Source organism: Leucopleurus acutus (assembly GCF_964270905.1).
Source record: "Leucopleurus acutus genome assembly, chromosome: 4".
NCBI classification, from domain to species: Eukaryota; Metazoa; Chordata; class Mammalia; order Artiodactyla; family Delphinidae; genus Leucopleurus; species Leucopleurus acutus.
Window position 1 is genome coordinate 74,781,271 of NC_139146.1, and position 17,309 is coordinate 74,798,579.

At 37.2% G+C, this 17,309-nt stretch overlaps 1 protein-coding gene and 1 long non-coding RNA gene across 17 annotated transcripts in view; both read right to left on the reverse strand.

Moving 5' to 3' along the window:
• Positions 1 to 17,309, reverse strand: part of LOC309961523 — a 443,244-nt gene that overhangs the window by 129,511 nt on the left and 296,424 nt on the right. The window lies entirely within an intron of this gene.
• Positions 1,114 to 17,309, reverse strand: part of CLOCK (clock circadian regulator) — a 134,744-nt gene continuing 118,548 nt past the window's right edge. For 14 of the 16 annotated variants that reach the window (XM_082838899.1, XM_082838910.1, XM_082838907.1 and 11 more), the window contains 4 exons: positions 16,639 to 16,848; positions 15,706 to 15,911; positions 11,387 to 11,642; positions 1,114 to 8,728 (listed from right to left, as the gene is read on the reverse strand). In XM_082838899.1, coding sequence (XP_082695025.1) covers positions 8,549 to 8,728; positions 11,387 to 11,642; positions 15,706 to 15,911; positions 16,639 to 16,848 — 852 coding nt within the window. In that variant the 3' untranslated portion in view covers positions 1,114 to 8,548. The remainder of the gene's footprint in view (positions 8,729 to 11,386; positions 11,643 to 15,705; positions 15,912 to 16,638; positions 16,849 to 17,309) is intronic. The other 2 variants (XR_014326189.1, XM_082838900.1) reach the window with 2 other exon arrangements.

Sequence of the window (17,309 nt, forward strand, 5' to 3'; positions counted from 1 at the left end):
CTAAAGCACTGTCTTAACCTTCACACAGTTCTGTGAGGGAGTAGCTACTAATAAAAAGTTAAAAAAAAAAAAAAAGGGTTAACTCATCCAGGGTTACATGGTAGAGCAGGGAGTCAAGCCAGACAGTTTACTTCTAGAGACCATAATCACCGATTATGGTGAAGGGCACCTCATGTTATCATAGCAACTTCAGTAATCACTGTCATTTAAGTAAGTCTCTTCTAACTTGAGTACTAACTGTTCCGTCCAAGCAGCATAACTGTTTTCTCCCAGCCTCATAGGCTCTGTTACCATATGCAATAACACTGCCATCAGAAGCCTCTAGAGACCTGAAGGGACAGTTGTTCTATAGAAACTCCCACATGTTCCTTGTGTGAAGTAATAGCAGACCCAGAGCAAGTCAGGTTTACTGAGCTACTACAAAGTTCACAATGTACAGTCATTTGTAACTTGAACAGATTGTGAAATAATCTCGTTAATCACCCCGCATTCTCAATACAGCAATCATTCTGCAGTAGTAACCATTACTGTGAGGAGATCTAAAAGTGTCAGTTAAAAAGCAGCAGTTCACATATTTCTGAAAAAGGCATTTTTAGAAACTTTTAAGGAGTTCTCTACCATGAAAAGTGTGTGTTACAGCGTAAAGAAACCACAATGTCCATGAGTTAAGATAAAGCACTTCAAAGAAATCTCAGGTTAAATCCTGAAACTACACCAGAATTCTCTGGAGTTAAATACCCCTAATACTGCCTTAGATTATTACAAAGAGAATAAGTGAGGAATTGCATTATTTCTTTTCCAAGAATAGAAAGGATACTTCCTTGTTAGAAAGTAGCTGGTACCATCATAGCCCACACCTGGAAGGGCAGGCCGCCTGGTCCCAGCACCAGCTTAACGGGCGAATAACAGCGAAGCTTTCTGAGGCACCACAATCTTGTAACAGGACACAACTACTCGGAGAATTTGGCAGCTCAGACCTTAGCTACAAGGTAAAAATTGCTAATGCAGTTACACTCCATTGCTGAATAAAAGAGAGGAAAAAATGTCATTGGTAGTGCTTTTAAAATATTTAATAGTCTTTAAAATCCAAAATAATGTGATTCTTACAAGTTATGTGCCACATAAAGCAGGTGTTATTTCTTTGAGAAATGCAGGTGATACTGGAAAACAGCACTGAGGTATTTTTTATTTTTAAAACTGAATAAGGAAACAAAGTCTGAATCTAATTAATTTTACATTTATAAAAAAAAACTCAATGCTACTGCTTGGCTCTTTTGCTATAATTTTAGGTTCTGAATACAAGAGTATGGGAAAGAGCATTATAATAGTACATATAGTTTTTAAAAACTGTGCACATCATAACCTGGAAAAATGATTATACAGCAAGAGGCCTGAGTGGAGGTAGGCTAATAACACTTTACCTGTTCTCAAAGGACAGCTCTGAGAAACAAGTGTGACCAATTGTAACACCAAATTAAAATGGCAATATTTAAATAAGTAACAAAATGATCCGCATTTTATATAATATTGAATTTCCAAACATAGCTCATGAAAATCAGCAGAGAACCTATTATAGCACCGTTGAAACCATTCATTATCCCATTGTGCTTCTGTGTAATTTAGGATTTGGGCTGAAGTTATTACTTGGAAAATGTCAGTCTTGTTTTTGTAAATCAATCTGGATTTCAATGAAATGTTTGCTTTAGGAAAAAAAAGGTATTCTTAGCCATTTATAGCTCCACCCTTTCAGAAGGAAGAATGACAGGGTATATCTAATTTTAATTTAAAACCAAGAACCAAGCAGTAAGGACACATCAATGTCAAGAGTAGTACACTAAGAACCACACAGAACATTAGAAAGAATTTGGTGTGTGTTTTTACAATTACCAACTGATGTTAAATTAACAATTAAAAATTTACAGAGATAAAACTTTTTTTTTTTTTTTGCACTGACTGGTTTCAATACAGCACTGAATTTAACTCGTCTTTGGGCTTCAGTCTTTACATAGAATGAATGTGCAAGTGCCATACTGAGCACCCTCCCCGACTTACACCATATGATAAAACAGACTTCAGAGTAATTCTAGGATGATCTAAATTACAGCTGCTCTGGCTGACATCTATAAAGGAAAAGGATTCCTCTTCTTTTTGCTTGATGGTGATTGTCCGGTTACATAATACATCAATCTGAAGATAGATAACAGAGCTTTCCTAACATTTGAACTCTTTAGTATTGGTACAACCATTGCCAGCAGTGAATCTGTACCAGTATAGGCCAACTCAAAATACACATCATAAAACATCTGAATGTAGTTTTTAAAGCAATGTCACCGTCTGTTTCCTCAGAAACTAAAAAGCATACATTTAAAGACATCGTGTCTCCAATTTAACCCTTAGAGTCAAGAAACATTTTTTATATCATTAAATCCAACTGGTGGTTGACCTCCTTTAATTACCATTCTCTAAGGGATCCCAAAAGCTAGAGCGTGCTCTGGACCTGGGCTGTGGGACTCAAGAACTACTCTGGGAGCCCTAAGGTGGGGAATTCTGTTCCAATACAGACCAGCAAGAAGTATCCTCAAATTTCTAGGCCTCAAATGTTCAAACACTGCTTTATTGGACAATGCTGTGTATGGAGGTTTGGTGTGGCTTTGTTTTTAAAGGACCAAGCAACATTACACTATATAAACACAGCAAATGTTTTTTGTAGAAGAGTTTGCAGTATTCCACCTATATTTAAGGACTTTAGATGGATTTTTAATATGGATATGATAGTGACGGCCATTAGAAGATGCTGACCGTTTTAATAACATTTTCCCAAACAGGCAGCGCGTGTTTTGGGTTCTGTCATACTGGCGTTTGGCTGTGTTGGGGAAGTTATCATATTAAAAGTGCCCATAAAATAGAAAAGGCAGCAAGTGAAACTAGAAAAAACTTGGAGCTATATGAAGCAGATTTGAAAGGAGTTACCTTTACTGTTTCCTATCTAAGTTGAGAACAGCAGGGAAGCACAGGGGCATCTGGACTGGGGCTCCACTGCTGTCCTGAAGTGGAACAGGTTCCAATCGCCATGAAGAGGCGTCGCGAGGGCTAAGGACTGCACCCCAGATAGGAAGAGCCAGTCCTCCACATAGAAGATTACAAGGCAAAACAAAACAAACCACAATTAAATACGCTGTGAAATCACTCTGATGAGAAAACAGAACACAAAGATATTTAAAAATATAAATAAATACATTTAGCCATTTTTATTCAAGAAACCCAGAGAACGGCTTTCAAAGCAATTGCTTCTTTAAAAACCACTTTCTAAATTCTCCCATAAATACTATTTTGATTGTCACTTAATGCAGCACCTCAGTATTTGCTGGTGGTGGTGATGGACTTTCACTTAATACCTCTTCATAAACTATTTCACTAAAGAACGTTTCCCTAGGAAAACTCAGGCAGCTTACAAAATATTGTTAAATACTCAAAAACAGAACCTGCAAAGTATTATTTTATTTAACAAAAACAAGGAATGTAGTGTTAAATTATGACATGGGGAAAAAGTATGCAAAACAGTCACATGGAAAGAAAGTTTTAATTTTTAATATCCACGTTTGCTTAGTTTCTTGTGAGCTGTTCAATACTGTTTCAAACATCCTGAATTAATAACTGTACCAACAAAATTCATCCCCAGTGTTTCCACAGGAGACATTAAAATATGACCAAATTATTATTATTTTTCCTTTTCTTCAACCAAAGTAGTCTTTCTCAGTCCTTTCTGTGCAAAAATATTACAAGAGCAATTCAAATGGAAACACTGAAATGACATGCCAACATTTCAGAGCACATTTAAAACACCCAGAATAATTCTTGAAATTACTGTATTCTAAAATATGACTACCAATCACTTTTAGGTTAGTTCTATACATCTATTCACACTGATGCAATTCTCCTAGACCTCTGAAAATAAACAGGCTCATTGGTCTCTTTTGGTGTCCACACATTAGGCAAGATAGGTTTACAATAGTGTCTAAATGGAGCTAGGCATCCACAGTCTCTTGACTCCACCACATTCAAAACAAAAGTCAAAGTTCATTTGGCTACCATGAAATCACTCCCATAAACCTACTATGGTTCACTGGATCTAAACATTTCTCAGAAATGTGTCATTTAAAAATTTCACCTAAGTGATGATTCGGGGATCCTTTAGAAATGGTAATATCTAAGATAATAAACTTTATCAAAATGAGTAATTGCAATAAAGTGCTTGTTACCTTTCAAAATGATGCTTTTAGACTGTGGTGTGTTGTCTGCGAAGTGTGTGCTATTCCTATATAAAGGATCCCCAGGCATGAGAGTTGGGTCTTCTCACCTGTCTCAGAAAGCAGCAGCACTATCTCTTGGTAGGCTGACAATAGGCACGTTACCCATGCGGATGAGGCTAAGCTAGAGCTATGGCAAAAGGGGAAGTAAATTAGAAAAGGGGGGAGGCATGTGAAGGGTTCCTATTATATTCATAGTTATATACAAATATATTAAATATGCTATAAAAATAGTCAACTCTTTTCCTTTGCAATTACTTCAGAAGCTCCTTTTGGAAGAACGCTCACCCACCCCAAACAAAAGACTCTTTTCCTCCAATCACTATAAAATGGCAAGTGCCTTTGTGCTGTTTCTTTTCCTCTGTTTAAAAATTCCAATCAGCTTATTCCTGGCTAGACTCACTCAGCAATAATAATATCCAGTGTTTATACCTTCCAACACTGACTCCCGAGGGACTAAGAACAGGGTCACAGACATTGGAAAGGTTATAGACTTGAATGAGTTTTACACAATGCTCGTCAACAAACTTTCAATTACCAGACAAATGTAGGAAAAGAATAAAAGTAGAAATGAGCAATACCAGAGCAAAATGCTATTTGCAGTCCACTTTAAAAAAAAAAAAAAGGCTACCTCAATGTCGTGGAGACATCTTAAAACACGTTGAGTAACTTCCAGTTTAAAATAATTTTCACCTGTGTGTAGAGCCGGCAAATAGACTACTATTTTAAGGGGCCCCTTCCTAAGGCTTCTTGAACAAGGGCTCATCTCCCTTCAACAAGCAGTGCCCTTAACTAACTGCAAGCAGACCGCTTTAAGGCAATGACCAACAACCCAAGCACTTCTGAAGAATTACAACACTTTCACGAGTCTACACTGAGAATTCTACAACAAACTGTTCAAAGTCACTGGCATCCTTTTATTACTAGTACATTCCTAAACCAGATTTACGTGACAAAGCAGAGCACAGGACTCAAATTACCCCCTCAACCTGGGACGGAGTTGGGAGACTGAACTGTAGTATTTACTCACACGCTACCCCCATCTTCCCCCATATTTGCTTTTCTCCCAATATTTTCACTCAAAAACTGAAGTGCTTTTGAGTGTCTTGGTTCTGGTCTGACGCCACTCGTGGCAGCAACTTCATGAACCCTTACAGTCCTCACTGGTAGCTGTGAGAACAACAGTGACTCACCCAGTGCCACAGCAGTCCAAAGAAGGTAACACCTAATGACTGCCACCCAGAATCAAGTGTTTTTTAAGAAAAACCGAGGATCTATGAGAGTAAAGCAGAGGGAAGATAAGATTTTTAAGTAGTTGAAAGGTGTTCCTATTTGGTATTTTTTCATGACTTAGATTTGGATTTTAATGAACAACTTTGGCTACAGAAATGAATGAAGAACAGGCCACTGCTGAATCTTCATCAGAATGCTCAAGTCTCAATTCACGGAGGAGAGGACAGGGACTGCTCTGCAGCCCAAGTTCCAGGGAAGCAGGAGGAAACCAAGTTAAAGGAGGAGCTGAGAGGCAGTTACTAGCTCTTCTGATCCAACACTTCATTCTGACAGCAAAAGAAAAGCTGCTCCTTTAAGTGTAGCAACCAATTCTAAGCAGGAGAAAAATGAGCTGTGAGGAACAGCAGGAATTATAAAGCAAAATCTTGTCTAATTTTCTTTCCCAAATATTTGTGAGGATGAAAAAATGCTTGAAGGGACTGGTGGAGGAGAATGTGCACTAACAGTCTACAGATTTACCTTGTGGCTTGTCTTATACTTTGCTTGTGTTAACCTAAGTACACAGTACTCATGGTTCACCATCTTTCTTTTTACATATGGGACTTAGAAAATAAACCTTAATATGATAGTTCATCATATCTTTTGTTTGCTAAATCTGTATCACTACACATTGCCAATAAATAAATGAGGCACAACTCAGATATATATGGAATGGCATGATAAGGTTAAGAAAGGCAATTTGAAAGGGGAAAAAAATACTGTTGCCATACTCTACAACATCAATGTTGTCCACGTGTACATATGCTCAAGTACACAGATATTCTGACATTTATTCTTGACATTCATGAGAAAGTCATGATCATTTAGCTAGAAGAGGAGCTCCTTGATATGTTAATTACTGATTGGCATCTAGTAACACTTCTTTTGTAGAAGGGTAGGTACCAAGTCTCTTTGGTTGTTTTCAACATTAATTTTCTAGTTTATGTGTGGCCAGGCATGGTTTTCTACAGAAAGACAAAGTATACCCCTTAAGGATGATAGCAAAGCTGAGAACAGAAAAGTCTTAAGAACTGAGAGTTCCCCTGACTCCTTTATCTAGCAGTTCTGTACTAGATTATTTTCATTGCTGAAATCTTTTCTATTTAACAACCTCAATTCTGTTACACATTTTCTTTTAAGGTCAATTTTGATTTATTATAGCTTGCTGTCTTCCCTTTCCTCAGTAATAATTTTTGATATTCTAATAAGATATTTTCCCATTAATTTTCCTTTGTTCTGTAGTTATAAATTTAATTACTAGTACCATAAAATCTATAAAATGCTTTTTTTTAATGTACGTAATTCTGGTTGGAACTTACTACCTTTAGAATGTATTAACAAATGAAATCTTAGTTCATGTTTATGAAGCATGTGAGCTACAATATTCTACTGCTGTAGTGAAGGCAAAGCCAATTCCTACCCCTTCTTTTTTCTTCACAGGATTTTAAGATCACACTGAGCAAATATTTACTGGTAATTACTAAATGACTACATAGCTTTAAGGAAAATGATGATTTAGCAAAACAACTTTGTGATCACATTAGTAACTCTGATGTATCATTAGGATGTCATCTTTTATTTTGAAATTATTTGTACCTCTAAACCAAGAGACTCAAAGCAGTCTTCATTAGAAACTTAATGGCACTGACACCCACATGCTATTAAAAATGTACCAAGATTTCAAAACTGCTACTGAAACCAGACGATGAGTTCAAGATGGTGAGTTATCACCTGAATCAAAATCAAGGCACAATGGGTTGTTTTTTTTTGTTTTTTTTTTTTCCTCAAATAACCCTGAATCATTTCTGACTAAAAGAAGCATTGAAATTGTGGGGATAATAAAAAGGTTCCAACAAATCCTAAAAGTTAAAATTCCCACCAGTGAGAACGTTAAAAAGTGCCTAAAATATTTTGTGTGCAAATTCACTCCTATAAGTGAAACATTCTTGAAATTACTTTCAGGCTTGTTAGAAACCATTTACACAACTATTTCCAACTATGAACTAGATCAAAATATGTGATCAAAACTCCCAACCATCTTAAAATAAAGCAGTGCAAATCCTATTTTCAAACATAATTGAAAAATAATGAAATGAGGGATATTTCTGAGTAACTTGAAAATCCTGTTTCAAATAATTTAACCTGAAAAAAAAAATCCATTCCCAGCAGCACATCATACCTCACTGAACAAACTGTGACATCACAGCCAAAGTATGAACATAAAAAGACTTGTGCCCCGGAAACTGAAGAGAACATTACTGTATGGTAAACAAAAGAGAGAAGAGGATGTATTAGTTTGCACATGGTGTCAGAATCTAAGGAAACTACTCATACCTAAATGAGATAATGCTTTCATGCAGCATACAAAATGTTTTGCTTTCTCTCCTTTTATCCAGACATATACATAATATTATTTTTACAGCGTCTGTACATAGAGAATTTAAACTCATACAACATTCTGAAATTAATTACTATTCCATCATTATCCGAAAAGGGAGAGGGGTTGGGGAAGGGGGCCTACTGAGTCTACTGGACTGTCTTCATGGCATCATTGTAAGCAAACCCCTGACATGGCAGTGGTGTATCCTCTGTAACACTTGAAAACAGGCACAGAACCACTCAAAGTTACTAACATTGTTAGTGCCTTTCTTATTCACTGGAGGTCATGTTTCATAGCTGAGTTTCTTAACATTTGGCAATATACTCTTTTTCCATCAAAAAATATCTGGGCAAGTAAAACACTGTCAGGATTGGCTATGGCCCTATGATCATCTCCTGCTGGCTGGTATTTAATGCACATCCGCAGCACGAGGCAGCATTTTCTCTGCTAACTAATTCCAGGAACTAGAACACTCAATACTGCATCTCATGAAACCACTGGAACTTTTCATGCTATCCTCAGATCATCCGAGCAACTCTTTTATGGGCCACCCCCTTCCTCCCTTGAGGGCAGAAAGGAAGCGTGTGTGCTACTGTGGTTGAACCTTGGAAGGATCAGTCAAACTGTCAGTCCTGCGCCGATTCAGTTGCTGCTGTTGCTGAGACTGGTGTTGCTGGTGATGTGACTGAGGGAAAGTGCTCTGCTGTAGTGGAAATGCAGCAGAGAGGATAAGCTGAGTTGAAGGGTTCCCGTGGAGCAATCTAGAAGTCTAAAAAAACAAATGGATTATGCAACACTGCTTTACCCGCACTATACTGTCTACATTAAGATTTACTCAACTTTTCCACTCTCCGCAGGAACAAAATCTGTACATAAGTTTTGCTTTCTCATTTAAAAATAATATTTTGGAAAACGCTAATGAGGATTTCCCTCTTCCTGAAAGTATAACAGAATTTCATTTTTTAAAAGGAAACTGAGCTAGAGGTTTTATGGTACAGAAAGCAATCTATGCCCTGAGGCAAACCACACATATTCTTTCACTTTATATGTCCTAAAGACCACATTTTAAACAGATGATACAATTTAAGCATCGCTAAGAGCATATGAAACATGAACATTCTGAGGTCAAACAGACAACACCTTCTGCACAGGCTTTTTGATTGGTGAGAGCAGCAGTTCAGTGGCCAAGAGCATGGGCCCTGAGGTGCACTGCCTGGGTTCAAACTCTGGCTGCCCCATTTTACCCGATGTGTAACTTGGTCAAGCTATTTACATCTCTGGGCCTCAGTTTCTTCATTTACAAAACAAGGAGAATCACAGTACCTCCCACAATGGGTTTCTGTGAAGATTAAATATTAACATTATTATTATTTAAAAGTACCATAAAAGTGAGGGCAGGCGAAGTCAGAGACTTATGTCCTATAGGTAGCAGTATGATGTAACAAAGAAAACGCAAAACAAAAAGCGAGCGGGCAATCTGAAGTCTGAAGCCCTGGCTGTGAGTTTTGCTCTGCTATTTATTAGCTGTGTGGCCTTGGGCAAATGTCAAGTCCATGAACTTCAGTTTCTTTTGCCTAATTGCTCCTTCTAGAGATATAAAGGAAACTAGCCAAAAGAAAGTGAAAGTCCTTCCTCACTACTGACAATACATCTTGATGCAGCGTTCATAATTTTAAACTGGAACTGTGATGGGTGATTTCTGCAAATGTATGTGAAGGACACCTGCACACGCACACAAAAGGACAGATCTTTGAAACTTTAAGGCCATTAAGCTTTGCTAAGGACCTGGAGACATTTTCTTTTTCCCTCTGTTATTAGGAACAGCTTCTGTAAGATGAAGAACTCAGGATATTTATGAGCCTTACAGGGTTACAACAGAGGTACACTTTGGAACTAGGTGTTATATAACCAGAAAAGACAAATTGTGTATTTCTATCTGCATATGAGTGTATTTCTAAAGGGTACTGCCTATCTTATTTCTTTAGTGGTTCCATGTCTTTGGAATGTTTTTTTAGAAGTGGAAGAGAATGTTCATTCTTTTAAGAGCCCTCGTTCCCTGAGAGAAAACTGAGCTCTTAAGCAAGTCTTCTCCCTTTCTAAGCTTTTGCTTAATTTTCATTGAATACATTTCCCCTAGAGAATAGTTTATAACTTATTATAAATTCTTGTCATTAATTAATTTGTAACAATAGCTAACCCAGTCATTAATGGCTGCACTGTAAGCTTAAGGTCTAAGGGGTTGTATGATTCTCAGAGATATTTAGGCAACTAACCTCTTTTAGTTTAGCACATCACCAAGTTCAGAATTATATTTGTACCAGAACACCAATGGCGATAAATTAACACTGTATTTATGTCTGAGTATACAGTATAACACTGAATCTTCTAATCATACCATATGCTGTATAACTTTAAAACTGATGATATGTGCCTGGCATACATGGAATGGTATCCAGCACAAATCTAGGCTTAGCCTACATTCAAAATCGCTGGCCTTTTAGACCAGTAAGGAAAAAGCTGGATTTCCAGATGTCATAGTCTGCTACTGTGTACCCCCAATGAGGGTACTGAGGTCCAGAAATTTGTCCTGCTGATTTCTTTGCTGAGGATCCCGATCTAGGTGACTTTGTTCTGCATCCTTTAGATAAGTAGATTCTGTCTGATATACCCACATGAGATCTGTGTCTGCATTTTGGTTAATCTGAGTGTCTATTAATACATTTATCAAGACAGTGGTCATAAAATCAAGCTAGTTATGTGCCTTATACCATACTCAGTGATTTGCATGCTTCTTTTACCCATGAGATATTAACTACTAGCACCTCCATATTACAGATGAGGAAACTGAATTTTAGCAAGTTGAGTAACCTCCAAAGTTCACACAGTATGTGTGGTACAGCAGTGACTCAATCTCAGCGCAGGCTATGCCTCCACAGTATATCTCCTCTGATGTTAATATATTACCAAAAAGTCACTATAAAATTTAATCCAATAAAATAAGATAATGCCTAAACTAATTTTTAAAAAAAATCCCTTTCAACACCTCTGCCCTGTAGAGAGTACAGCTTGATGGGCCACTAGGAAAACAAGAGAACAGAGAAAGGTGCCTTTGCTTGAATTCCAGAAACTCTAGCCAGAGAGAGCTCTATGTAAAGTACCTTGATATGGGCAAGAAGCAGCCACTTACTCTATCCAGCAGTTCAGACAGTGGGGTATCTCCACGGCAAGGTTAAAGGTTTTCCAAAGACAGAACAAGAGAAGAAAAAATAGCCAACTGGGATAAGCTTTCTCTGTCTTTATATAAATTTAAGTCGTACAATGAGCCTTTATGGACTTCTCAGATCATTTTAAAAATGTTCCTTTAATCCCTAATTTCACTCCATAAAAGTAAACAGGTCTGGGACAGCTTCCGCATGGGGAGAATTACCTGTAAAAACTGCTGCGGCGGTTGAGCCAGCTGCGCCTGCGGCGGCTGCTGCACTGCAGGGAGTTGCTGTTCCTGGGAACTCTGCTGCTGCTGCTGCTGTGGGACCGGCAGTGTCTGTGACTGCGGTGGTTGTGGAGCAAAGGTAGGGTAGGCAGTCACCACCTGACCCATGAGCATAGCGCTGGGCACCACGACCGCCCCGCAGGCTACAGGAGCAGTTACTAACTTGGTCACAAGCTGCTGACCTTGAGAAAATCTGTTAGGAGGAAAGAACGGGAAAGGGAGTCAGAAGTACAAGGTATACATTATGAAAGGTGGTGGGCTGAACATTTCTCTAAGATAATACCCATGATATTGCCAATGAACTGATAGGGTATAACTCTAAGATAATCTCCTTTTAATACTGCCATACTAAAAGCTGTACGTTCCAATTTTTTTTCATGTTTTTAAAGATTCCCTTTGGGATATCAGTGAAACAAAAGTGTGTAGAGCAAAATGAAGTGAACCCAAACAAAAATACAAAACTTTTTTCCGATATCCACATGCAAAAGAATGAAATTTGACCTTTACACGTCATATATAAAAATTAACTCAAAATTGATTAAAGACCTAAAGATAAATGTTGAAACCATGAAACTCTTGGAACAAAACATAGGGGGAAAGTTTCATGACACTGGATCGGGCAATAATTTCTTGGATATGACACTAAAAGCACAGACAACAAAAGAAAAAATAGATAAACTGTACAACAAAATTAAAAATGTTTATGTTTCAAAGGACACTATCAACACAGTGAAAGGGCACTCCACAGAGTGGGAGAAAATATTTGCAAATCATACATCTAATGAGGGGTTAATAACTAGAAAATATAAAGCAATCCTACAACGTAGCAACAAACACACACTCTGATTAAAAAATGGCCAAGAGTCTTGAATAGATATTTCTTCAAAGACGATATACAAATGGTCAATAAGCACTGAAAAGAGGTTCAACATCACTAATCATTAGGGAAATGCACATCAAAACCACTAGGAGATACCACTTCATATCCATTAGGATGGCTACTATCAAACAAAGTGTTGACAAGGGTGTGGAGAAATTGGAACCTTTGTGCACTGTTGGTGGGAATGTAAAGTGGTTCATCCACTGTGGAAAACAGTATGGTGTTTTTTCAAATATATTAAAAATGTAACTACCATATTATCCAGCAATTCCAATTCTGGACATATACTCAAAAGAACTGAAAACAGGGACTCAAATAAATACTTGTACACCCACGTTCATAGCAGCTATTCAAAACAGTCAAAAGATGGATACAACCCAAGTGTCCATCAGTAGATGAATGGATCAAGAAAATGTGATATATACATTACAATGGAATATTATTTAGCCTTAAAAAGGAAGGAAATGCTGACACATATTATAACATGGATGAACCTGGAGGACATCATGCCAAGTGAAATGAGCCAGTTAGAAAAGACATATATTCCATTTATATGCGGTATCTAGAGTAGTCAAAGTCACAGACTTATGTGCTTAGAAAGTAGAATGGTGGTTCCCAGGAGCTAGGGGGACGAGAAGTGAGGAGTTATCGTCTGATGGATACAGATTTTCAGTTTGGGAAGAAGAAAAAATTCTGGCAATTGAAGGTAGTGATTGTCACAATGGCGCAAATGCACTCATGTCAATGAACTGTACGTGTGAAAATGGTTAACACAGTAAGTATTATGTTATGTATATTCTACCACAATAAGAAAAAATTTAACCTGTTAAAAATATCAAATTTTTTCTTTTTATAAAATTACTAGGTACTTGGGAGGTAGGTATATGTGACACATGATTTTGCTAATGAAAATAAACTTAAACTAATCAAAATAAAGCAGTCATAAGGGAATTTTTAAAAAACTCTCTAGGTTTACAGATGTTTACATTGCAAGCTGTATCTTATAAACATAATTCAAAACTAAATGACATCCTAACAGTACATAAAAATACACTCAATTTATAAATTTATCAAGGAGCAGAGTACCCACCGTGTTACAATTCACTAATATTCCCTCCCACCCACCTTCCTTCCACAGTCTTTAATAAAAGGACAACAACAAAAAACGATGCCTCTTCAGGGAACAATATTATTTCTATCTGCCTTTTCTGTGAGATGAAGTTAGTTTCCAACACTGGTCATCACGGTGAGGAAATTGAGACATGACTCTACCTTCGATTTAGCATGACACAGCTGCAATTACAAACCGTTCAAAGCACATAACTACGATTAAACTTAGCACATATACATACTTTATATGCTCCACAAGACAAAATAAATCTATTCTGAATCCATTCCAAATCTTAAAAATAAAATACTGTATATTATATACTTCAGGACCAAACGCATTATTTAATGCAAAAACATATATAGTAAAAAATTTACCTATAAAGAAAGCACAAAGAAACATAACATTACAAAGTGGCTTAATCATAGAAATGCTAAGCACTGATTTCTCTGTAATCTAAAAAGTAATTTGTATCTGAATTGTCCAACTGCCCACTGGTAAACTATGAGACTACCTCATCCCTCTCTGGCACTAAAAGAGTCTGCAATCTACTTTGGCTTAACTTCTGTGGCTTTGTATACACTCCTACCTTTGCCTAGAACACCCTCCTGGACTCCCTGCCACATGCTTATCCAAAGCCAAGCTCTTTAAGACTCAGGTCAAGTATCTCCTCCCTGAAGCTTTCCCTGACCACACTCCTCTCTTCATCTGCTTGCTTCAACCCATAACACTGCTCACTTCCTCCTTTCTAAAGACCTAGTAAGGATTTATCACATCAAACAATACTGATTATTTACCTTTCTAGGGCTTTGACTAGTCTGATCTTTGTCCTGGGATAAAGAATGCGCCATACTCATCTAAGTAGGCACTCAAATGTCTGCTGAAGTATGTTTTTCCCCCTTCAAAAAACAGTTGTCTACAAACAATTGCTAAATTGTGTCCTCCCAAATGCATGTCAACATTCTACGTTAATGGATTTTCCCTCAGGCTTTAAATCTAGTCCTCTGTATTTCTGTGGAGCATATTCATAATACTTCCTTTCAGAAGTCAAAGCTGAAAGCTGGACTTTTTAACTTGAAGGAACTGAATTCCAAAGAGAAGAAATGAGTTTCTCTCTGCTCTTACTGCTTCTGCAATCCTGAAGCTTCTTTACTCTCTGGAAATTATTAATAGGACTTTAATAAAATCTATTACACAGTCTAATACAACAGCAAGGTTTTATTATAAAAGCAGCAGCCTACTTGTACTAAAATTAGTAAAAAATAAAATGTATTTAAAGTATCATTAAGACTAGAAATCCTATAGTTGTTGAAAGACTCCTTCCTAATATTCGAAAAGGGTATTTCTTCATAATATTTGTTTCTAAGTCAGCTATTTGGATGACTAAAATAAGTCACAGATGGCGGTTTTTCTAGAAGTACCCACAGAACTTTAGCATAGTATATGTTAAAGCACGTGAGCTTTGAAATCAGACACCCAGGCTTGAATTCAGATACCCTTCTTCACTCCCTAACAGCTATAGACCCTTGACCAAATTATTAAAAACTCACTGTATTCTTACCTGGGAAATAAAAGACCCTAACACCTATTTTTTTAAAAAATAAAAATTAAATGAGATAATATATTTTGAGCATGTAGTACAGTACTTAACACAAATCAAGAAAGGTGAGCTACTCTTACTCCGTAACACATATAAACTATGGTAGCAAACACCCTAACCACTGTTACTACACTGACAACTCACCAGCATCTGTACTGAAATGATAAAAGTTTTATAGTGATATAGACAAACCCCATTATAAAACTTGTGTAACAGTGTGCTGTAGAATTTGGATTCTACAATATTTGTTAGCACGTTTCTGAACAAAACAAAACTTGTTGTTACTCTTTTATTATGAAGTCCATAAACAATGGATACATTCTGTGTTTTTATTTCAAATTCAAGAGTTAGCAACAAATTAAAATCACGTTTTTAAAGATCAAAGTGTTGTTGTTGTTGTTGTTGTTTTTTGTGGTACGCGGGCCTCTCACTGTTGTGGCCTCTCCCGTTGTGGAGCACAGGCTCCGGACGCACAGGCTCAGCGGCCATGGCTCACGGGCCCAGCCGCTCCACAGCATGTGGGATCTTCCCGGACCGGGGCACGAACCCGTGTCCCCTGCATCGGCAGGCGGACTCTCAACCACTGCGCCACCAGGGAAGCCGCAAAGTATTGCTTTTTAATCAAACAATTTACGTCTTTGAAATGACTAACAAAATATGACCACTACCTTATCTGTCTGTCCTGAGTGAATGTAGTTACTGCAGCACTCTGGGAACTGTTCTGTGGCATACTAGATGGAATCTGGACCATGCTTCCGGCCGTCGGCTGAGAAATCACCATAGTGTTATACAGTGGGGCTGTAAGAGTGCTCTGTGTCTGACTGGGAGGAGATGTTTGCTGACTGTGCCCGCTCAGTACATTCTGTTGATTCTGCTAGGAAAGAGAAGATTTTACAGATAGATTATCTGAAAAAAATTTATTCAGGAAGTATGATTCTACTACTCATCATTCTAACAATAGCTGACATGACAGAAAAAGAAGTGGCAGAACATATTACTCTGGGAGAAATCAAGGAATAACTTGTAGTCATTGAGAATGAATTAGCCTTCAGTATCTTGCTGGAAGGTAAGCTATGACTTTTGAAAAGGAGCATGATCTTAACAGGGATGATATGAAATATACATGAAGAATTTCTTCAAACACCCAAAGTAGGTGACTGACATTACACATTTTTATATATTTCATTTGAAGTCTTGAGATTTATAATCACAGATGCACACCAATTACCAAAATTTCCTAGGATGTTGATTAAGCCATCACTGCCCTAACAATACAGTCTTCACCTATGGTAACATATGTCCTAGTCAGACACTTGCAAGTCAAAGTCTTTTTTTTGTTAACACACAGAACTAGTCCGTATGTTCATTTTAAGCAAACTGCAAAATTTTTAAATGTCAAAATACTGAAAGCATTCAATGTTCAACAATTAAGAACAATTTTGCTCAAAATATTTTAATTATCACTCTCAATACTATAGTTTCTATTACTAGTAAAGTTTTAAATATGGTAATGTTCAAGATGAAGCTTTATTTCTGTTTTAGCAACACCATACATTTCAATCACTGAACACTCCACAGCCCACTGTACTCGATAACGTTACCTGACTTGATGTACTTTGTAAAGTCTGCTGTTGTATCATGTGCTGAGTTGTGCCAATGTGTCCAGTATTCATTCCACTTTGAATTTGGTTAGTCTGAACAACCTGGCTTTGCATATTTATAGGTGCAAGCTGCTGGATATTAGATGAATTTCCAGAAGAAAGTTGAACAGAACCAAAATTCAATCCAGGGGTTGACTGTTGTAAAAACATCTTTAAAAATAAAGATTACGTTGAAATGATCTTTTTAAGTTAAAAACAATGAGAGCATTAAAAAAGAAAACAGCTAAAAATTAAGTTTAAAATGCAAGTAACAAGAAGACTAAGTCATTCTGAATGAACACTGAGCAAAAAATGATTGCTGAATAAAACATGATACTCATTTTCATTCTTCCAGTCCCCCTAACCCTATCTTGTTTCTAATTGTCAGAAAAAGCGTTATAAATTTCAAAACCTCCACTTGTTGGACATTTTTACATGTTGGGGATTATTATATCAGCTAGCGTTACCCTAACTCAGAGCTACTCAAAGGTCTGTGGACTGGCAGCTCTGCATCACTCATCATTTATAATTCACGGCATTAGACAGAAGTAGCCTTCACTTAAAGTTTCCTTTGACCAAAGTCCTAGTCTCCTTGGATAGACATAACTTTAGAGTGGCCTTGTTGGTTGACC